The 24,557-nt window shown below is 42.7% G+C and overlaps 1 protein-coding gene across 1 annotated transcript in view; it reads left to right on the top strand.

Moving 5' to 3' along the window:
• The window catches only part of CADM4 (cell adhesion molecule 4), a 235,357-nt gene extending 211,412 nt beyond the window's left edge, over window positions 1-23,945 (top strand). The window contains exons 5-9 of the mRNA XM_075190796.1: window positions 321-482; window positions 3,921-4,011; window positions 16,659-16,831; window positions 17,551-17,679; window positions 18,658-23,945. Of these exons, the coding sequence (XP_075046897.1) occupies window positions 321-482; window positions 3,921-4,011; window positions 16,659-16,831; window positions 17,551-17,679; window positions 18,658-18,767 (665 nt within the window). The 3' untranslated portion in view covers window positions 18,768-23,945. The remainder of the gene's footprint in view (window positions 1-320; window positions 483-3,920; window positions 4,012-16,658; window positions 16,832-17,550; window positions 17,680-18,657) is intronic.
• Window positions 23,946-24,557: the final 612 nt, after the last annotated feature.

The following is a 24,557-nucleotide window of genomic DNA, read 5'->3' as shown; positions in this document are numbered from 1 at the left end:
AGAACAAACTGAGATTTGACCTACATGAGTTTATTACAACTAACATCTCTAATATACACCCATCCTGTTTATATATGTTTTACCTTATATGGTTCGTTATGAATGATACCACTAAATCTTATTTTTGTACATATAGATAAGCGAATTAAGCAGATGAGCGTAATAGGTGATTCATGTCTTGGGCACAACGCACCTCAATAAGTATTTTTTTTTACCACAAATGTATGTGGTAAAATAAAATAGAAAAAACATCAGATATTTGCGCTCCAATTGCAAGTTGCCTTCGGGAATATTCTGATTCAAATTCATTGGTTTTATAGGAGTCACCAGCAAACAGGAGAATATAAAGACTTTCAGCATCACCAACAGCATCCAGTTCCCGGTTGAAAGGAAAGACAACGGGGAGATTGTTACTTGCGAGGCCTCTCACGCCGCTCTAAAGGGACAGAAGAAGCAGACACAATACGTGTTGGACGTCCAGTGTAAGTAAAGCACATATTGAGTATTTAATTATTCTGAGTAACCAATATTGTGCCTACCAGCTCTAGTGTCCTAAAATGCTCATTTAACACCAAATGGGCAAGTTTATAATCATCTCAACAAACCTCCAATAACCTCTATACACTCCTAGTAAGTCACGCTAAATCTTAATCACTCATGAACTTCTGTTGACAGATAATATATCCCATTATCCCAAATTAAATCACAATAACATCTGCCTTCTGCTAATTCTCCATAACTTTGACCCCTTCCAACTTCTTGTTTGCTCAAACTATATCCCCGTGACCCCCATTGACTGCCAGTAATCCTCAGCAATCCCTTTGCCGACCCCCTTAAACTCCAAATAAACCTTCATAATTCCCAGTGACCCCTACTTGCTGTCTCCGTGACCTTAACAGGTATTGACATTTTTTGAGCCTCCAGACATCACATAGGAATCATTGTTTGTTAATTACACTAGCAAGTGCCTTAATGTGTGTTATTTACACATTTATGTTAGCTAAACTGTGCAGTAGACAGCATTGTCCCACACTGATGATTGTTTAATGGACTTACTGCAACTTCCGGATCACTTAAGCTCTTAAATGGACATTGTTGTGTGACATTATTTGTTCTAAAAACGATAAATAGCGCCTGGGACTTTCATTGCTGGACAAAACAAGCGTCTGAGAAACTTTGATTGTTTCATCGTTATAACTTGGAGTATAATACAGAGTAGTCCACATTTTCCGTGATAATTTAGCAACTACAGAAGTCCTATTAGAGTTCATGGACATTATTTACAATTAATTGGAAATGGTGGATTTAGGACACACAGCTATTTCCACTTCGCAGAAAGGTCTTGGTTTTAGCACGGGGACCGATTCATTAAGGCATGCAAAACGAACGTTATGTGCATTTTGTTTTAAAAAAAGCAATGGTGAAACGGTATACACACTTATTCAACAAGGAGTGGGTGAGAACATACGTCCGTTGATGAATACAGGTCTAGGTGCGCTCTGCTCTAACAAACAAGATACTATAGGATACGTCCAATGCATATGAGGAATATAAACTCACAAACGAAGAAACAGAAAAAAAACAACTATTCAATTTTGACATAATTGGCAAAACATTTTTAAAAAAAAAAACAAAACAAAAAACAAATTTTGAGTGAAAAACATTTATTAGGATGTTATAAATGTCTACTGTACATAAAAAAAACCTTTTTACAGTGGCTCCCGATTGCAAATACATATTATTGCATGCATAAACAGGCGTCCTCACTAGTAATCAGTACTTAGACTAGACCTGTAGCTGGAGCAAGAGATACCACTAAAAACACGTACCTTAGAGACACCCAGAGTTTGAATCGGACACTGCTGCGTGCACTCGAGCTTAGCCCGCCCTTACTGTACATTGGCTATGTGCATCCGACCATTCCCCTCCCTCTTCTCTCCCTGAATTCTTAAGCTGTCATAAGTGTCCTTTGCGTTAAAATCTGAATTAGAAGCTGCTGTGTTTTGTGGCCTATGGTTCAGTTCTCGGCATATGCTGGGTAATTATGCGAAATTATACGCAGAAATCATCAGTTACGCTCCTTAGTGAATCAGGTCCAATGATCGCTCACTCTCAGGATTAATCTAAGCCATAAATGAGTGTAGGACGATTGATGTAACGTTGACATTTGTGGGCAGTGCCCATGTTCCGTGCTTTAAAATATAGGTTAATGTCCTATAATTAATATTCCAAAATTAAAATGTCAGGTTGACGTTTTGGTTCTGTTTTATTGATATGGTCTGCGGCTTATTTAAGGCACTACAAATAGATTTATCAAACCTTTAATATAGGAAAAGCGTAGGCATTGCCCATAGCAACCAATTACATTCTAGCTATCTAGTACAGCTTAGAAAATGACAGCTGGAATCTGATTGGTTGCTATGGGAAACAGTTCCGCATTTCCTTTTTAGAAGGTGTTGATGAATCTACCTTCTGGTGATCTCTTTTGCTGCAAATGGGCATGGGATCACAGGAATGTGGACATAGTTATGAGGATCTGGTCCTAATTTGGGTAAAATTATGCTGTGTGGCTCAGTGGTCGAAGTGGAAATTTAGGAATGTCGGTATGGGGATGTAAGTGAATGAAATTGGATAGTTTCCAGTCAAAGCAGTAGAAGAAGTAGCGGTTTGACATACCACCATACACCAGCCCACTTCCACCTCTGGTGTCCCCTTTAAAAGCTTAGTTGCCCTTTAAGAAGCCAAGCTGCTCAAGAGGTGCATCAGCAGCTGCACCCCTCATTGGGGGGGTAAATGCCGCTCTAATCACTATAATTCTTCTAGACACATCCTATGATCCTGCATGCAAAGATTTCTGAACCTCGCTGTATACACAATTAGCATTATGTAAATAAAATAATATATTCCTGAGAGGCCCGTGGGGGGCAGGAATACATTACAATATATCTGTCTGGAGCTCCGTGTATGTATTTCAGGACCCCCTCCCCCCCCCCCCCCCCCAGACCAGTCTGTGTCACCACTGAACAAAACAGCCCGAATACTTCTATTGATAGTTTTCATGAGGAGGAACCAGCGAGGCTTCATCATTTACCTCTAATTAAATTAACATTTTCTCACATAACTGCCTTAATTAGCGACAGGGGCGTCGCCAGGCTGTAACCATGGCAGCCCAGTGCCATATATAGCGGATTGCAGAGGTGCATATGGCTGGACACAGATAAAACACACGGCAATGTTACTGTGTCTGCTAAGCAGGGGTCTGGAGGTGGTAAGGCGAGGGATAGATTAAAGGAAATCTCTGGCATGTTCACCCTGTCACATATAGTGAAATTTGCTTGAAATAGATTGTAAGCCTGCGAGTCGAGCCTTCTTACCTCCCTGTCTGTCTGTATTACCCAGTTTTGTTTTATTACTGTGTGTGTTCCCAATTGTATAGCACTGCGGAAAATGCTGGCGCATATGGTGCTATTTCTAGCATTTTACAACAATTTACAACATTGACAGTCAGGCTCTGGCTTGTGCTCTTTGTAATATGAACAGAAATTTCCTCACACTAGGAGGTACCATTACCAAATCTTCTAAAAAAAAAAAAAAAAAGTGGAGGTGTTGGCAATAACAACCAATCATATTCTAGCTCTCATTTATCTAATACAGTGTAGAAAATGATAACTGGAATCTGATTGGCTGCTATGGGCAACACCTCCACTTTTCCATTTTAGTAAACGTTAGTAAATTTAACCCTAGTACTGGATCTGTGAGGCAATGAGAACAAGTTGGAAGACTATAATGATGATCCGTGGTCTTCAGAACACATCTAATGTATGACAGCATGATTTTACTTACAGATTGTAGTTAGTTGAATTGGACCTATTTACCACTATGTTTCCTTTTCTGTGTTCTGACTCCTCTCTCTCCTACAGTTTCCCCTACAGCTCGTATTCAGGCCTCTCAGCTCCTGGTGAGGGAGGGGGACCTCTTGTCTCTGAAATGTGACGTAACTGGGAATCCCAGGTAAGGAGCCGCTGTTACATCATTCGCTGGCCACACTAACCCACCAACTTCATTGTTATGTATCCACTTGTGGGCTGTCATGTCCTTATCTGAGCTAGTTGTTGGGGTAGCTGGGTCTTTGCATCGTGTGTTTGTGTTTGGTTGCATGTCCATGTTTCAGAGGACATGACCCATTACACGGTCCTCTTAGCAGTCTTGTGATGCCTCTGATAACCCTTGATTCCTGCGTTCAAACTCTAATAAAACTCTTAACAAATGTCAATAAAGTCATAGTAGAAACATTATTATACTACACACAATGTATTTACAGTGCAGTTGTTCCTTACATGAGCACCATCATACCTGGTTTGTGGAGAATTGCAGAAACAAGATTTCTGTTTGTGAAGCTAAATTATTGGAATGAGATACAGGATGGAGTTGGGGTATGTTTATACACACGGACATTTCTGCACCGTGAAGATGACTTTTTGCACCAGGTCGGAGCTGGTCTCGTTGTATAAATCTAATAAGACACATTTTGTGCCTTTCATTTGCACTCTGGTGGAGAACTTCATTCCTAAGCGCATTTTGCCTAATGTGTTAAAAAAAAAAAACAGCTCCAAATACACAAAAGAGGCACAGGTGATCTCCAGTGGAGGCAGCCATGTTGTAGCCTAAACCAATATCCGTGAGAATGCAGCCATTAAGTAGACTAGGTACTGGTTCTCCATGAAGCTCCTCAGTGATGTCACTCATTCCAAGTTGTATTGCGACAAAATAGCTGCCACCATCGTGTGTAGACAACAAGTGCTCTTCGAGTTATTGGAGAATACTACTCAAAATGGCGCTATTCTCTAAGTGGGTCCCGTTTCCTCCAGGTGGTCCGACCGGGGTCTCTCCTCTGTAACACTTTCTATTACCTTGCACTAGACTTGCAGGCGCTGTAGAGGTTGAGCCTCCGAGTAAGATTGCCAACAGGGCCTGTACTGCACATTAGCCTTCTATTTGGAGGCAAGGTTAGCTTAGAGGAGTAAGGCTGGGTACACACTACAGAAAATTATTGCCGGCGGGAGCCTTGGCCGGGATCCTATTGCGTTAGGCACCAATATAACAATATAGCGGGGTCTTGATAAATAGACCCCTTCGTTTGTTCCCCTCTTTCTTTGCATCCTTTGTTTCTCAGATTCTGTCGGTGGCTGTATAGTGTATTGAAAGCGTTCATCCTTTCACACAGCGACGCTGTGTCCTCTACACAAAATAAACTGTGTCTACGGGGGTAATGCAACCGCCGGCGATGTGGCCCGCGCACCTCGTGCCGCACACGGCGCCGGCAGTTAGGGTAGAAATCTCCGCTCATTTTTCAGGGGTATAAAGAAAAATGAGCAGAGATTTCTGCCAAAATCTCCTCAGCGAAGCGTCTCCGAATCGTCCGTGAGACACTTCTTGGCTAATTGAATCCCCCCTGTGAGTATGCCAAGAATTTCAAGAGAACTAGACCTTTATGAGTACGTGTTGTTTTTAACTTTTACTAATAAGATATTCAGGGAATTTTCGAAGCTTTTTCAAAACCGGCAGCGACTTTGTGAACTGCCTGTGACATGCATCTGTAAGTGCTTCTCCCCCTGTCCTGGAAGCAGAGGAACATTTCTCGGTGAAATACGTGCACAGCAGTAGCAGCAGTGTGCTGAGTTGCTGGTGGTGGTGGGGGGGGGGGGGTGAGGGGGGAGTAGGGAAATAAATACATTTTTTTTTTGTGGCTCTGGATCTGTACAGTCTCAGATCTTATAAATCGTCCCCGCATCTTCTCTGCAGCCCCTGCATGGATATATAAACCCCAGAGCAGACATCCCGATGACGTGCGGGCAGAACATAAAACGTGTTTTAATACGACCTGCACACCCCATATATCTCACACTGCAGCGGCAGGCAGAGAAAGAGAGCAGACGCGCAAACCTCCCACTGCATCCCTAAACACCACTAAGAATCCTAATCAGTACAATCCTCCAGAAAACCCCACACAACAGGCGAAGACTGATTTCTACAGAGCACTAGATAGCCTACATGAAAGAGCACCTTTTATACAATCAATAGTGGCTGAAGTGTCTCTCAATCTTCACTACACTCTCCAAACCTAATGTGTTGTTCTCAATTTAGCACAGCAGCCACACACCTAGCCCTGCTCTGCCGTTAAAGTGGACGTGTGACCTGCACAGGGTGGAGGCAGCCATTTTGTGGCTTGAACCAATATGCATGGGAGCAGGCCCGGCGCTCCCATTAGGCAAGGTTAAGCAATTGCCTAGGGCGCCAGGCTCTGCAGGGCGCCTCAAAATTAAAAAAAAATGACTATGGTCATTTAAAACTGTGCGGAAATCCACGGGGAGGAGAGGGGGGAAGGGGCTATGAATCTTACCTGCATGAAGCTGCTCCTCTCTGCTCTGTCTCCTCCCCTCCGCTCACTGACAGTGACAGGCCAGGATGATGACATCATCGCGGCCCGACAGTGTCTGTGAGTGGAGGGGAGAAGACAGAGCAGTGAGGAGCAGCTTCATGCAGGTAAGATAAAGAAAGACATGGGGAGGGGAGCTGAGGGGAGGGAAGCGCAGCGCCAATTTTGACCCACGGCGGGGGGGGCGCCGATTTTTAAAGGGGGGGCGCCAATTTTCACACTGTGCCTAGGGCGCCAAGGACCCTAGCACCGGCGCTGCATGGGAGAGCGGCCTATCAAATCGCTAGGAAATAGTGACATCACTGAAGTCATGAGGCGTTTTGTGCACACTCACACCTCACAGCGCCGCTCAGATACAAATATCATAAAACTAGAGATTCTCAGGCTCGGTACCCTAAGAACCGAACTTAGCAGATCCGAGCCGAGTCGACTCGGTACTGTCGCGCTTTTTCGGATTTGAAAACAAGGCAAAACGGTATCGTGACGCCATCGGATCTCGCGAGTTTTTGATCCCTTTTTAAGATCCATCATAATGGGCGGTGGGAGGGAGGCTGGACCCCCATTTATCTTTTCCGCCACTGCTGTGTGCCAATGTGTCCTAGATGTGCTAGGAGCTGCCGTGTGTTTGTGTCATTGCTCTGTCGCTTACCATCCAGCCAGGTCACTGCAGTATTTGTCCGAGAGTGTATGAAAATAATATTGTGACCTGTGAGGTGGTCAATATTGAAAATGACTTGAAATTAGTGTTATTGAGGTTAATAATAATGTAGGAACAAAAAAAGTGCAAAATTATGCGATTTTAGCGTATTTTATAGTTTTTTTTTCTAAAAAATCCAAAACACACGAAGGCCGTTTTGCCAAAACCAAAACACGAAGCTAATCCAGATCCCAAACCAAAACCAGTTCACGGGGGTCAGTGAGCATCTCTACATAAAACGCAGCTTACTATACACAGCTACAAAGGCATAAAAACAAGTAATAGTATAACATTGCTCATGCATTAAATAATTTTATAATCATTCATCAAAAGATCTAATCGCTGAATATCTCTGCACATAGGGCCAGTTATAGTTCATTTGATGGGATGGTTGGGATTTTCCGCATGCAACATAGAGCATGCTTACAGACACTTTTGTGAGCCATTGGGTGAGTTTATACACATAGATCTATTCCTCACACCCCAAGGAAAGACAGTTTGGGAGGACAGAGGGATTGGGTTCACTAACGGTGTACGTTGTGATGTCACTTCCTGCACACCACAGGAAGACGGCATTTTTCCATAGTTCTCTCTTTGCATAGTTTTCACCTCTCTCCGGTTTGTCCTGATTATCATTCGCTTGCTAGATTTATATTATGTTTTCAAATGCTGTTATCAGTATTAAAACGGCATTTTTGTCTGTGCCGTATGTTTCAGAAGAAATGAAATGATAAAATATATCCAGTCACACTTCCCAAAATGCTGAGAGGGGACATTTACCTCAAACAGACGGATAATATTCTCATAACAACGATGCTGTCACAGAATATGCTTATTTGTTCCTTGAGACGCATGCACTCAATTTTTGTGTCCCCACCTCCCCCCTCCCAGCAATATTTCCAAGGTTGTCCCTCTCGGTTCGCTAATTGTGTCACTGAATATATAGGGGAGAAGAGGTTATGTGTGGGCGGGGCTCGGTGAATCACATCATTTTGGTCCTTCCCCTGACACGATTCCGAATAGCGTCATGGAAGTTCCAAATCCTTCACTAGGAAGTGAACAGATGCGGGAGGATGCCCTACTCTCCTGGGAGTCCGGGAGACCTACCTGGAATTCAGGAGTCTCCCAGATAATCTGGGAGAGTTGGCAAGTATGTTCTTATCCCTGGAACTGTCTAACAAACATATTTGTATCAGTGCAGTGTAGTCTATAAACTGGTCACTATTCATCATTATCACCATTTATTTATATAGCTCCACTGATTCCGCAGCGCTGTACAGAGAACTCACTCACATCAGTCCCTGCCCCATTGGAGCTTACAGTCTAAATTCCCTACTATATACACACACACACAGACAGACTAGGGTCAAATTGATAGCAGCCAATTAACCTACCAGTGTGGGAGGAAACCAGAGCACCTGGAGGAAACCCACGCAAACACAGGGAGAACATACAAAGTCTACACAGTTAAGGCCATGGTTGGGAATTGAACTCAAGACCCCAGCACAGTGAGGCAGAAGTGCTAACCACTGAGCCACCGTGATGCCCACAATTGTCACTATTACTTGTTATTAGATATAACCACACAGTAGAAATGACTGATTAGGACTTCTGCAGCCAGAAAATTAGCATATTATTTCTTAATTTGCAAAAAAATTTTAGACAGATAAAACTATAGTCTATTTTCTTCTGTCCATTGTGAGACAGATAATGGGGTCGGTTTCTTAGACGGCAATCCAGAGGACACAGCTGTTTTCTCCAGAGAATGTCTGTTACAGGTCTTCTCTCAATTTATCAAGGGGTAATGCAGATTTCTCCTGCTTTAACCTACTTTTCATTTGCTACTGTAGTTCCCATAGACCTCTAAGGGGACTGCGTTGTAAATAAAACATCAAACTGATGATGTGTTGGCTCATCTTATCTATGGTGTCCAGTGAAGCCCAATAGGCTTCACTTGATCCCCCATTGGGTCAGATCACCCTGTACATGCGTGGACGTTGGCTGCGCATGCGTGGACGTTGGCTGCGCATGCGCACAGCACTTCCTCCATTCACGAAAAGGTAAAATCCTTAGAGGAGGAGGGGAGTCTTCCAGAGCAGCTCCAGTATGATAAATAGCAGCCGTACTGCGTTATCCTCAAATCGGTAAACCCCACATATTTTTGGCCAAAAATTTAGGAAATGGAGTATGGAGCATAAACAAAACCGTAGTGAATACGACGGCCATGATTCATGCTAATTGCGGCGTTACGCTCACCTAGCATCACGTCAACGCCATTGCTGGAGATTTGCCTGCTCTATCAGGAGTCTGGGAGGTCTCCCCCCTCATTTGGGAGTCTCCCAAACATTCTGGGAGTAGACACCTGCGCCTAAGAGCGATGTCACTAGAGACGTACTACAGAGAAGCAGCCCGACGAGCATGAAACTCTAACAAGGATTGTTAATATACTGTAAATGTTTTCAGTTTCTATGTCTCGCTAATGACTTGTCAGAGCCACAATTTTTTTTTCAGTTGCTATTATGTCCACAAAGTTAAATGTAACCACAGGACAAGTTATTAGTGAGACTGCAGTGACTGTAACAAGACATTCCTCAGATTATTCCTCTCTGTCTCCCGGTCACCTCGTCATTTAACTCTCGTCGTCTGAACTCGATGCAAACACATTTCGTGTCCTTTGTTCTGGCAGAGAGGAGAGAGGGCCAGTGGCTCATAAACGGTCATTTCTCGCGGTCCTAATTCTCCCCAGCTGTTTTCTCTGTATGTTGGCAGCGAGGGCCCTTCTGTCTGTCAGCGTGGTATGCCGAGATCTGCTCTATGCAGAACAATGGGCTTTGTATTGTTACCGCTGCTGCTGTATCTCTCATCCTCTTGTATTTGGGATTTAGGAATTGACCAGGCTCCCCAGCTCTGCCAGCCTATAACTAGAAGCCACTGGGCAATGTGATCATAGAAGATGGTAGGATGTCTTTGACAGAAGTACGTGCTAACATAAAATTAGTTGGATGCATGAACTTTGTTTCCTATAGAAATGTATCTGACACCACAGTTTTCCTGCACCAGTTTGATGGGACCCTCACATCACTACGCTGTACTTTTGGGGAGATCCTGCTCCTTCTACTATATAGCTCTCAGTCTGTGGCTTCCTGCTTCCTCTATTCCCCTCCTCACATCATGTCACTGCCCCTGTCACACGCAGCCCTGTCCTCACTAACACATCACTCATCTCCTGATATACTCTGTGCTGCTGGGGACCCTGCTTCTTCCACTATATAACTCTGTCTGCGACTTCCTGCTGCCTCCATTCCCCTCCTCACATCATGTCACTGCCCCTGTCACATGCTGCCCTGTCCTCACTAACACATCACTCATCTCCTGATATACTCTGTGCTGCTGGGGGACCCTGCTCCTTCCACTATATAACTCTCATTCTGTGACTTCCTGCAAACTCCATTCCCCTCCTCACATCATGTCACTGCCCCTGTCACATGCAGCTCTGTCCTCACTAACATAAGTTACTACTCCCTTCAAGATTAGCCCAATCATCTCCGCGATTGTGTGAACATTCCAATGATCTGATTGGCTGGCTAATGTCCTATCCTTGCCCATTTCAAAACTGAGGACACCTTGAATGGAAAGGAGGTGAAGACTGAATATGATAAAAAGCTTAGACCTGGCCTTAAAGATCCCATATTTCCATCCAAAACTACATTAGAGCTCTTAGACCTCTGGTTGGCAGGGCCGGTTGTGATTTGTAGTCCCACAGGCGTAGGAGAGCCAATGGTTGCCTAATATTTGTGTAAATGTTCTAACTGTACAGAATATAATACTGAAACTTAGTCATACTGAAAATAATACACATTCTGCATTTTTCCACTTAATGATTAATAGACTAGTGCTTCCGTAAGAGATGTTTCCTTTAAAGACATTGCCTGACAAAAGCCTGCAAGCATTCTACCAGCTTTTGCAATCAGTTGACCACTAGGTGGCGCTTGCTAAGAATGAGTCTTCATTTAACCTAATGACAAAAAGCAATATGGCAGATTTCAAAGCAACTACTCATAGAAACATGTTTCAAGTCTCTCTTAAAAATCATGTATCCTTATATGTTCTAAGGAACAATTGTAGAAAATAAATGTAGACTAAAGCTAATTTACTAACTTCAACTTGTGATGACACAATTGTTGTCGGCAGTGCGCAGCGCCCCTTGCCAATTTTGCAAGAATTTTGGGTTGGATCCGGGAGGGTGAAATTCATAATGTCTGGGAGAGAAGGGAGGTATGTTCTCTGTGTATAGTGGACATAGTAAAAAACCTCACATCAAAGTCCAGCCTACTACAGCACCACCCCTGTCATTAATTTTAATTTCTATCTAGTCTCCACCACCTGTATCTCCTTTAAATAATATTGACCCCTAAAATCAAATTTTGTTTTTGAATGTGGGAGCACGACTAGTGTATTAAACTGGAGCTAGTGGAGACCGGTCTCGTCTTGGATTTTTAATGGGATTTCGCGTCTTCCAGATGTACATTGGCTGTTTGCTTGTAACTAATTTAACCAATAAATGAGCAGTATTTCAGTGTAAAAATGGAAATGTTTTAGTTAATGAAAAGAGAGGTTATTTGTTGTAGGCGTTTGGATGTTTACAACTCTGCACCTCTTCAGATCTTTCCGACTCTCTTCTACTTTTGAATTTCGGGGAGTCTTCCAACCCTTCAACTTCTCTTTCTTGTGAAGTAGGTAGGGGCCTTGAGGGAGTGATATACTTCATAGCTGGGGTGGGGGAAGGGTATGAGGACATCACATCCCGTACACTTGCCCCTTGGATCCTGGAGAGGAGGCCCAAAAAGTGGGCAAGTATGCAGAAAGTAGGTGTGCATCTTGATGTGCGCTTTGCTGACCACTGGTGCAAAACGAAGGTGTTTTGCACTGTTTATCCGGTGCTTATTGTAAATGAGGCCTGCTTTAACTGGTCCTCCTTCATCTGCTAGTAGAAATGGGATGCTATCAAGATCTAAGTGATACACTAAGTGTGTTTGTCCTTCAAATAGTGCTGTGTAATGACTTGGGTTGTCCTGTGCAATAGACAGAGTTTATTATGCTGTCTGATAGGGATTATTAAGAGGCACGGTGCAACGGCTGAGGTTAAGCTGTATTACGCTATTACCAAGGTTGTTAAGCGGGATAGGTATACAGAGCATTTATCCACAGTCCCATGCTATATAAGAGTGTATTAAACATTGGAATAGGGTTTATTTAGCAAGTTGTGTCAATCCATTAATAAACCGGAGTCATTTTATATGTTTGTGATTAGATCGTGTTTTACTAAGTCTTTGTTTAACTGAGAAATAGTTTATACTTTGTGTACCTGCTAAATTCCACATTGTTTTTGGGGTCAGATAAGGCATTTTTTTTTTTAGCATAGGGAGAGATAAATTGTTTTATTTATTTTTTATTTTTAAAAAAAAAACACTTTTCCACAATTGTCCCCATAGTTATTCTAACCCAGTTAGTGAGACCCTTTCAAAAATACACTCCAAGGACGCTGCCGCTAAGCCGATCCCCACTCATCATCCATGAAGGTTACACACAATATGGTTTGTAAAGACCTTGGAACGCTATAATGCCTATCATTTCATGTTTACTGTATGTGTCATGTGCACTTTTTTGCATTTTAAATGCTCCTTTTCAATAAATGTTAATTTCTAAAGCCCAGATAATAAGAGTAGACGGGAAGAACATCATATGTAAAATCTGCAGAAAAACAATGATCTTTATTGTGCAGATATTCAATACTGAAACACTGGGATATTTTCATGGTCATACTTGGTCATGTGATATGGGTAGGAGGGGGCATGGCGAGCCGCCATTGCATCACAGCGGCCCTGCCCCCTGCTAGGAAATGCAAAAATTCACTGCATTTTATAACGGGGGGTGAAATCGAGTCATTAAGCTCCACCCCTGTCACAGTCCGGGAGAGTAGACAAGTATGATGTTATGTAAGATATAATGGGGATATAGTGACTGATTCATGTCATACTTGCCAACCTTTCCTCATTGGCTTCAGGGAGATCCCTGGAGAGGTGGGCATGCGGGGGCGGGGCTTGATGAATCGCATCATTTTGCCACCGTCCCCTAACGATTGTCACAATTTTGGCCAATTAAAGCAGGGTGCGGGGCTAAGATGACGCAATATTTGCGTTATCAAGCACCCCCCGGCACTTACCTATTGTGGGGGCGAGACACGGGAGGTTGCCCTGCTCTCCCGGGAGCCCGGGAGGTCTCCCAGAATTGCGGGAGTCTCCCGGTAGCCAACTATGTGTTAAAGAAAAGCAGCTAATGAATCTCCAGAGACTGAAGTTTCCTTTACATTTCTGTCTCCTTTACTGAAGTCATGTTGTCTTACCTGTCAGCCTTTGATTAAATCTTGGTCTCCATGAAAATGGGCACCTCCATAGGCATCAATACATGGACATAGGACACAATTTCTGAGCTGTGTCATCATGCCACAGATGGCGAAGCCAACCACGTCTTGTACTGGCTCAGCATCAGGGAGAATGCCAGACTCTTCAGGGAGTGAGGGAGATCACCCCTATTTCAGGGAGTCTCCCTGACATTCAGGGAGAGTTGGCAAGTATGTTTCATGTTTGCACGTAAGTCAATCTTGCGTGAAATATCTCTGCGTAGGCTAAGAAACGGCCTTTACGCCAATGAGCGCAATTTATGTTTGGACACTTACGACGGCCTATGACTTGAGAGGTGGGCTAACATGGGCCATGTACAGTAATCTTTTTGCACCCATTACATGACAGGTGTAAATGCCGACTGATAGTGATGACTGACACGGTATAGCCTTTGAATTAAAAATGATACGTTTGCGTGCCACTAGCTATCACACAACAACTGTTTGCAACTAACACATACTAGAAGAACGCATTGTATGTACAGTTAGAACTGAGAGCATTTTTATTTATGTAAATAATCTTTAGCTAAAGATGCAAAAAATATTTACTTGAAACTAGATATTTATGTAAATGATTATACTGTTAATGGTTATTATTTATTTTGTTGATCAAATAAAAGGTTTATGTGTTCTGATGTGACCTTATATTGTACTTCCGCATGTACGTATACTGCAGTCTGTTGTCTGTGTCTAGCTACGGCAAGTACTGTTTAGCCAGAGTGTACCGACACCCAGATTAACATCGAAATTTATCTTGAGATCCGCTCTGATTTGCGTACAAGTTCTGTTCTGTGTTTAAAAATGCAACTTAGGTGCAAGTTGCGTTCGGCCATGAATCAGGCTCATAAGGTCTAGAACGATACATACTGACTCTCCCAGAGGAATTGGCTGGGCCCAGGGCACATTGACTCATGTCATCCTCACACATCAGTGTTGACCACCACTCTGCGTCTCCAGGAGGGCATTTTTGTATGTATGGCTTAGACAAAAATGTTAATTATACTCCAGTAAGGTCACTAATACCTTGTGTATTGATAGGCTAAAGAGTGGTTCAGCCCACACAATGGTTTAGTCCACTCTATAGGTACTTTTAAGCAGAATTTAACTGCAGTCACGATAAATATGCATGTCTGTGCTAGAATATTTTAAAAGTAAAACATTAAATAATTATAAATTCCCACTCGGTAATTTACCTTAATTAGACATGCAAATCCATCCACCAGGAAACCAAGCTCTATCCATGGCCCCTGGCCACTATTCCAGCTCTGCGTCTTCCAAATGAGACATAGTTACCCTGGAGCCGTTGTGCACGTTTGCGCCATTGCACAATACGACATGTAACTCTCCTGCGCATATTGAGTAGTACGGCAGTCGCTCTGTAACTAGGAAGCCGCGGTGCTTAAAGCCTATTATCACCACACGGGTGTAGAAGAATCCATATTTCTAATTAAGGTGAGTTGTGGGGGGGCAGTTTAGGAGACAAATGATAGTTTTCCTCTAGAAAGAGTACAGTACGCCGTATAATTCAGAGTATGTTAAGGTAGAGCGAAACACACAAGCATTAAAACACTACATACTAAAATCATGTATGTGTCTTTGAAAGTACTAAACTAGTAAATCATCCTCAGTACTAAAGTCTATGCCGAGAGCTTAATAGGTTCCCTGGAAGTCCTTTTTATACGAGTACTGTAAAAACATTTTAGCATACCCTGAAGCTGGTAACAAGATAGTAGCTGAAATCACTCCATGATGTCTGGCTGAAAATTCTGGTCAGCTGATGACTGACATCTGTGCAGACTGAACCAAATCTGTGGAATGAAACGTACCATTAATGTTGTCAGACTGGACATGAAACCTATTGCTTGGCAATTGGGTAGATCAATCAGAACTAACTGTGTTTAAACCCCCATTCAATGCATGTTAAAGAAAAAATAGACAAACCACAGAACACATTCTAGATCTGTTCTGACAAGAGATACAGGCAATCCATTCTCTATTATAAAAAAAGAATACTTTTAGTACATTCCTATCCTGATTACATAGAGGGAAGTTCAGGCAGTGTAGTCCATCCTGTACTAAATTCAGAAGTAGTTATTTAGTCTTCTGACCGGTAAAACATTACTCTAGCATTTCCAAGTCACGTTTGTATAAGCCGGAGCTTTGTAGAAGAAATCATGTGCTACATGAATCTGTAATGTGAGTTATGGGCAGCATGGTGGCTCAGTGGTTAGCACTTCTGCCTTACAGCACTGGGGTTGTGAGTTCAATTCCCGACCATGGCCTTATCTGTGAGGAGTTTGTATGGTTTCCCCGTGTTTGCTTGGGTTTCCTCCAGGTGCTCCGGTTTCCTCCCACATTCCAAAAACATACTGGTAGGTTAATTGGCTGCTAACAAATTGACCCTAGTCTGTCTGTCTGTGTATGTTAGGGAATTTAGACTGTAAGCTCCAATCGGGCAGGGACTGATGTGAGTGAGTTCTCTGTACAGCGCTGCGGAATTAGTGGCACTATATAAATAAATGGTGATGATGATGATGTGATGAACATTGTTGCTTCATAAGAACAGTAGAGGATGTGTTTAGATGGCCTGGCTCGCCAAGTATATGAAGCGTTGTTACAGCATGAGGTCTCTACTTTCTGATTTACAAAGGAGAGGTTTCATAAATGCCAAATCGATCACCAATTTCAAACTGCTAAACAAGAGTCAATAAATAAGAATAGCCCAATAAATGCTAAACTAGGACATTTTATTATAACATAGGTCAGGGTTAGCCGACCTGTGAATCCACAGCTGCAGGGAACTACAGCTCCCAGCTTAGACTGGTAGGTTTTGCTGGAACTTGTATGTCAAATGTTGGACCCTGATTTTTAAAACTTTTGCATTTGCACCACGGTGGTGTTGTAGCCCCCAACCTGGCAGTCTTTAAAGCAGTGCCAGGTCTATTGGCGCTGGTGATAAATGTTATCTGTATGATTCCGCTTTATACATTGAGGTCGGAGCTGCATACTTGACAGTACTTTATAGGAACTAGAGCATTCCTGATGATATATTCCCATCCTGACAGGCCGTCCGAGATCATCTGGAGCCGTCTCAATGACTCATTACCAGAACGAGCACAGATCCAGGGCGACCTACTGAGCTTCCCCTCGCTCAGCCTGCAGGACAACGGGACCTACAGCTGCCAGGTCTCCAACAAGCACGGGCGTTCCTCAGACCAGTATGTCCTGGTGGTGTATGGTGAGTAGGAGGAGCCGTCTGGGGAATGAGAATAGGGTGCGGAGTCTGGGGCACGGCACAGCGGAATGTGGTGGATATAGAACACTACGCTAGGTCTCTAACTACAACTCCCAGGATTCCGAACCATTCAGAGATTTAAGGGTGATCTATTAAACAGTTACTATAGTCATGAAGTTATAGTACACAGGTTGGCATATATTTCTCATAAGTGGTTATGGAAATGGATAACCACCGATGACAACCTAAAGGGCACATAGATTATAAACTATTTATGGTTAGATACTCTTGTATCATCGTAGATGCTAAATGCAGTAAAAAAAAATAATTACAGGGCTCTATATCCAATAATTCTGTATTTTAGATGTACAAAGAAAGTAAATTCTTTGAAAATAATAATTCTCGATTTAGAGATTTCCAATGGCAAAACCACGATGGAAAGAAATCCGAAAATGTAACTCCCATTACTGAAAATGACGCCATCGAACACATATAAAACTCATTTGTCAGGTGGTCTTGTGGGATTTCGTGAAGCCCAATGATTCTTGTTGACTCTCTAATCGCCACAGTTTGATAAAGTAGATTCAGCTCTCCTGGAAAATAAAATGGATTCTCTGTTGGAGTTTGTGTTTATGTCTTAATATATATTGCGGTGGTTATAAGGGATACCGTCGGTTCCGGTGCTTACGGATTTTTTGAACTATTCACCGTCTCTCTTACAGATCCCGGAGCGATCATTGAGGCCCAGACTCAGGTTCCCTACGCGATCATCGGTGGGATATTGGCGCTTCTGGTCTTCCTCGTTATCTGCGTCCTGATTATCATGGTCTGGTGCTCCGTGCGGCAAAAAGGTGAGAAGGTGGAGGGTCTGGACGGTGAAACGGTAGTAATGGACAAGGGTGTAAGGATGTCTTAGAGAGTAGCGCCGGCAGGGGCAAACGCAGGATTTGTAGAGGGGGGTTTCCACACCACGCCACTAGTGGGCGTGTCCAGCATGCATGGGGGCGTAGCTATAATATTAGACAGTGCTTGGCTGCTCTCCAACTCGTCCTATCCCCATAATATACATGGGCAATGCTGCGTGCACTACTGTTAGGTGCACGCAGCTTTCCCTTTTCAAGCAGAGCCGTGTGAATCGGGGGCAGGGTCCAGCTACCTCAATTATACAGTGCCCCAGTCTTGGAGGGGGGTTTTCTAGGCACTAGGAACCCCCCCCCCCCTTCGGTTTCCTTATGGCCTGATCACAACTCTTTGTAAAAGTGTTCCGTGATGGAATCGGAACTCTCAGTGAAGCTGAAACACTGAGATCAGGGTCACCCCACACAAATTAAAACGTGTGTATTATAGGAAATAACTAACTCCCTACTGTAAAATAAAAACCTTTGCCCACTGGGTGACCTAGAACCCTTATATTCTACCTTAGGCGGTACATATATAGTAGAGGATCCAGCAGAGAGAGCCAACCTTTGACTACTTTAAGCTGCTGCTAGGAATTGTAGTTCCACACCAGCACGAAAAAAAGCTGCCTTCCTCTGTCCTGGGGACTAAGCAATGTCCCCAAGGCAACATACTGGATGATCAGGCTAAACCAGCTTCGCCCGGAGAATACCAGACACAACATTCAAGCGGGTAACGTTTCCTTTTTTGTCTCTTTGCGCACAGATCAAAGATTTAACTTGACAGGGATTGTGTGGCTCGGGGCTGTTGTCTATCACTGGCGCTGGTGTCCTTTGTATTGCCTCTAGCCACGTGACTTACGCACATGAAATCAGACCCACCCTCCCACCCTCCCCCCCGCTGTAACGGCAGTGTGTGTGACTCTCTCGTAGGTTCCTACCTGACTCACGAAGCAAGCGGACTGGACGAGCATGGAGAAGCCAGGGAGGCCTTTCTAAACGGAGGCGAGAACCACAAGCGGAAGGAGGAATTTTTTATTTAAAAATAAACAAAAAAAGAAAAAGAAAAAAAAGAAAGAGACACAGAGAAGAAAAAAAAATCCCAACACAGTATTAATAATCTGAATTTTTTATTTTTATCTTACCTTTTGCGGGTGGGCAGCGGGGAAGTTGAGGCAGTGGGATAGTACGACGTTTTTAGAACACTGATAGAATGGACAGGAATTAGCCTCCTTGTTGCGAGAGTATCGGCAATTTTGGGCGTTTGCTGAGACCTTACACCTCGGAGGGGGGGGTCAATGATCTGGTTTAGAGGTTGCTTACGTGAAGACAAATGGTGGGCTATGCTTGATGGAAAGACATATTGTATGTCAGTTCTGTTCAGGATAATGATTGATCTCTGAATTTCCTTTAATGGACAAAAAAGAAATGATGTTTGTTTGTCGTTGGACGTACACAACAGAGCAATTGTAAAAATACTGAAGGGTTAAATGAAAGGAGAACATACCGTATACCTCTAGTGAGACCTATACACATATCTCGACCCATCAACACGATAGGACATCAATGGCAGACTATAACAATAGAGGGGGGGGGGGGGGTGAGAGCCTGGCACTTACGAATACAGAGTCTGTTGTCTCTAATTGCATAAACACTGGTACGGGATAACACCAAGCTGGCTCATGCCAAGCCTGGGAGCCTTTCTCTACGTTTTCAACACGAAAGCCTGGCGCCTCTAGGACACTCCAGCTCCCAGGAATGGCCTATGGTTTACGGAGCCGTGTTCCTGGTAATAGCTTTGGATGAAAAGTGAGCTGGGCAGGACGAGAGCTCAGTGATTTGTGCCAGTACAGGCTCGGTATTAAGAGCGTGACGTTTGTTTAATCACCGTAATTAGGCAGAAATCAGCACGGCTCAGTCTCCAGTGAGGAGGGGGAGCTGCTGCGGGGAGAGAGAATGGAGCCATAAGTCACAGGTTTAAAAGGGAGAACGAGAGTAATTCGAGGAACTGATTGAGGCATTATAAACACTGCGAGGAAGCCAGTTACTAGCCACTTATATTTGCCGATTCAGCCCTGCCACATGTAGGGAACCTTTCACAATTAACCGTGCACAAGTATTTGCCTGTCACTTTTAATACGTGCAGGGAATTGGTTGCGGTAATTAGTTGCCGTCTACTTTTAGACACTTAATTGCATCAATTCTGTCAAAATAAACACAGCAATCAGCTGCATGCTGCAGCAATCTTACCACGTAGCTGGATCTAGATAACGCCCCGGTGACTGTGCCGGAGGTTGGGATATTGTGCTCAACCACTTTGATTTGCTGACTCATCCAGCTGTAAAGGGTTTTTTGGGGTTTTTGGCAAGTTTTTGGTGCATTTTGCCAAAAAGCGAGAAGCACCTTTCCTTTCGGCGCGATTAACCCCTTTGTCCTGCAGGTCATCGCGTTCTATGATGAACCGTACTACAGTATCAGGCAAAGCACACCGACATTTGAGGATCACTTTAAGTGAACATCCCGTGTGTCAGTCTTGTAATATATGCAGGTTTTTCTACAGACGTCAACCGCTTCCCTTACCAGCAGTGTAATGCATCAGTCAGCACGTGTGCCGTATTAAAGAATACCAATTATGTCGCTGTGTACATATTGTTTGTGACGGCTGAAGAGCTTGCAACCTTTCAGCGGGTTGCAGGTGGACATAGGTATCATTTTTGGAGGGTTTATAGCTAATTAAACTAAACAGACATCTCATTTAGGCGGTGAGGCGGCCTTGCTGAAACACAAGAAGAAAAGCAGAGTCAAGAGAACAGACTTCTGGGAAATGGCTTTACCCAGAAGTCCGCTGTCCTGAATAGGAGTGGTTTATTTGAACAATGGCGACAGAAATTATCTATTAAAATGACATTTTAGATTTAAATAATGGAGCCGACTTGGCAGGCAACAGACTCTGATATTCAGAAGTGACAGGCTGCTTGGGATTGCTAATGAGAACCCCCCCCCCCTTTGCCCTCCCAAAACTCCAGAGCTTGCCCATGATATAATTCCCCTATCTGTTGGGGCTCTGCAAATTATTTTTGAGAACATAATATATCAGGGCCAGGGAAATGCACAGTTAAAAGCATTTTCACAGTGGAAATGGTTTAAAAAAAATACCCTTTAGTATGAAAAATAAAAGATGCCCCTCTGTTCTACACTCAGCCGACCATTAATGCCCCATCTTACAGCAGTAGAATGTTGGTGTCTGGTAGTGGGAGGGGCCAGACACTGACACCCTAGTTAAGTAAAACCAGACAGCAGGCACGCTGTGTGGGATGGAGTTTGTAAAAAAAACACTACAATATATTTTTTCTGAAGAAACATATCAACTATTTTACAATTAGAAACAATCAAGTTGTTCCTTCTGTGAAAGTGCTTCAAACCACGCGAGAGTTTAGTTCACTTTAGCAGGTTTGGTGTGTAGTATGTGGTTATGCTTCTAAATTGGAGACTTTGGGGGTAAATGTATTAAACTGCGGATTCGTCAAATTTTAATATGGCCGTCAAAACCGCCGAAAATAGGCGATGTGACAAATCCGCAGGGTAATACATTTACCCCTTTGTGATGCAAAAATAGAGAAAACAATTGTAATTAAATCTCCGATGTACATTGTTTAATTTCATAACTATTTATTTTTCTATATTTTTAGTAAAGTGATCTCTTTAGTTCTAGTAATACTCTCATATCTAAGTAATGATAGTACTCCCAGTGTGAGGAGGGGGGGGGTGGCTATGATTTTTGACATCATGTGGTAATTTATTTTATGGAACAAGCAAGATAAAGGAGTAAATGTATCAAGCTGCGGGTATGAAAAAGTGGAGATGTTGCCTATAGCAACCAATCAGATTCCAGCTGTCGTTTTGTAGAATGTACTAAATAAATGACAGCTAGAATCTAATTGGTTGCTATAGGCAACATCTCTACTTTTTCAAACCCGCAGCTTGATACATTTACGCCAAAGTCGCATAGTCATTTTAATTAAAATGCAAATATACTGGGAGATCAGATACTTTTGTGTAGAATAACTTATAGCCATATTGTTTCCTGACGGTTCATAGAACAATGTAAATGTTTATATAGAGCAGGCTCGGGCGTCTCCGAATCTGTGGCAGAACTACAAAGTATGCTGGGGCCAGTAGTTCCACAGTCTACCTCCAATAGAGAGTATAATTTATCCAGTAATCGAACTTATATCAGACTCATCCATTCAGGTGAGTCATTGGGGAAAAATAAGTTAGGGCAAAGTCACATTCATAAGTGATATACTAAGGTTGCTGAATTTACTTGTTTTCTCTATTTTTACCTCATTCAAGTCTTGAACTTTATAACCGTCCCCTTCACACAAGGGAGGCGGCCATTTTGCAGGATGAACCAATATTCCTGGAACGCAATCTTTTAATTCACTGGGAACTAGAGAGAGGTCGCTGAGGTGTGAGGTGAACAAACACTCACGAGGCATCCATTTTAACTTCCTAGAGGCGCCTTTATTAACATGATAAAATAACACATATATGCTGTAACATATATACAGATAAGGTAGACCATTCCATCCATCTAGTCTAAACCTCACGCGCTTAATCTAAGATAATCTGTAATTGGCTGCTGTGTGCATTATCCTATTTTATACTCTTCTATTTAATCATCTAAACTTCTTGGGAATAATGATGAAGCATCTTGAGGCACAAAGGATAAATTATACAGTTTGGGCCACGTGGAACCGAGGAGATAAAGCACACAGGTGTATTGGTCAGGATTTCACCATGAACTATAGTTTCTGACTAATCCCAAGTGTTCCCCCAAGCTATAGATTATCCCAACCATGACTTTATCCCCAATTAAATAATGTTATTTAACAATGTATTGGAAAAGTCAAAGAGGTACTGGTTAAACAAAACGTAGAAAACAAAAATGGCTGCCGTCGGCCATTTTTCCGCCTCGTGAAGTGATGGGTGCCAGGTATTCGGAGCTCCTTATATTCAGCGAAGGGATATGAAGCAGGGTTATGTCCGGAGAACGGAATCTAGAGTCTGATCCCACTCCTTCTATATAATTCATGATATTTATGAGACAGTTGGGAGCCAACGAACTGCTTTGTAACATCGCTTCCTGCGTGACAGGGAGCCATTTTGACTGGGCTGTGTATATCGTCTTGTTTTTATTTTCACTGGGGGTGGGGTGGATGTCATTCTTTTTTAATCTGTGCCGTGTTCCTTTATTTTCCGTTTTTTTGTTTTTTAGTTTTTGTTTTTTTTTTGTTTTGTTTTTACGACACCCAATTGTCTCTCTTGTTGTTTATCGTTAACTGTAAACCTTTAAAATAAAATTTAAAAAAGCCATGAACCTAGGGGGAAATTAATATATAAATATATATATGTAAATAAAAACTATAGCGTCCAAGTCAGTTTTTGGAGGCAGGAGCGGAGGATGTGGCCGTGACACGAGAAATGGAAGCACTTACCCAACTCAACGTGTACTGTGCCATCTTTTTGTTTTTTCTTTGTAAATTTAACGTATTGCTTTAACTCTTTTGCTATTGGTAGAGCCAACATCGCCCCTCCCCTTCCTCTGTCAGCAAAAGGGTTAATCGCTTGTCAAATATCCGGCCTGAAAGCCATATACTTCTAACAGCACAATACCCTGTTCCACAGATCTAGAAGAAGTGGGAAAAGCAGCAGAAGGGGAATAACTTTCACTTGTGCAATTTTGTCAGGACAACCAGAGACTTTTTTTTTATTTTTTTTTGTTCCTTCTAAGCTGAAAACTGTGTACAGTCTCGTTCTTTTTAAATGTATATGGTCTCTCTGGTAGTAAATGAAAAAAGCTGCTTCCCCTGTGTGGGAAATGTGGACACCGGTCTTGTTGTGGAGAGAGAAGTGGGGGGGGGGGGGGACGTGGGTGTTCCTGCTACTTGAGGGGTGGAGGGGCTTTGTGTATTTTTTTTTTCTCCCTTCATGTCCCCCCTCTTTCCTCTCTCCACCGCTCCCTGATCCCCTCCATTTTTTTTTTTTGTTTTCTGTCATCTCACAAACCTGTCCGGAGCACCAATTTTTGTACACAATGTACCAAAAAAAAAAAGGACAAAAAAAAATAAAACCCACAACAGTCGACAAGAGCGGACAGATTAAAACAAACTAATAAGAAAACCGAGAAAAAAATAAAAATAAAGTTCATGTTTAGTTAATTCGTGGTGATGTGTGTTTTTATTTCAAGATGGAGGCTGTAGACGAAAAATGAGACCCGGCAGCAGGGAATTCTGGGTAACACAGCCGCAGGTTTGATGAATGGGGCACGTCTGTATGCCAACAGTATTTTCAATGCTCTCATTGTTGATTTAGAGGGGGGATGAATAAAAAACTCCACTAAGGATTATTTCATTCGTTTTGGATAAACATTACTTTAATCCAGTCTTAATGCAGCAGTGTCACAGTCCATAGAGGCCAATTATGACCAATAATAATGCAATTATAATCAGCCCCTTTTTCAGGAATGCTGAATCCTGTTTTTTCATGTAGCACACAAATACTTGATAGCTTATTTGTACACTGAAATTTAAAGTTGATATTTGTGTGCTACATGAAAAAACAGTCAGTATTTAACTTATGTGCAAAACAGGAAACTAATTTGCACCCCTTGCATTGTAACATGGTTTTGTCCAGGAGAATGAAATAAGAAGTTTCTCAAGTTAAGATCCTTAATGAATCAGGCCCATAGTGACTAAATGTAGAGAGTGCCGTAGATGGAATATTTGTTCGTTTCGTGCCGAGACTGAATATTTCGTTTCAGAGTCACAGAA

This window comes from Mixophyes fleayi, chromosome 11, assembly GCF_038048845.1.
Source record: "Mixophyes fleayi isolate aMixFle1 chromosome 11, aMixFle1.hap1, whole genome shotgun sequence".
Classification (NCBI taxonomy): domain Eukaryota; kingdom Metazoa; phylum Chordata; class Amphibia; order Anura; family Limnodynastidae; genus Mixophyes; species Mixophyes fleayi.
The sequence above is the reverse complement of the archived record's forward strand: the minus strand, read 5'-3'. Positions and strand labels throughout refer to the sequence as shown.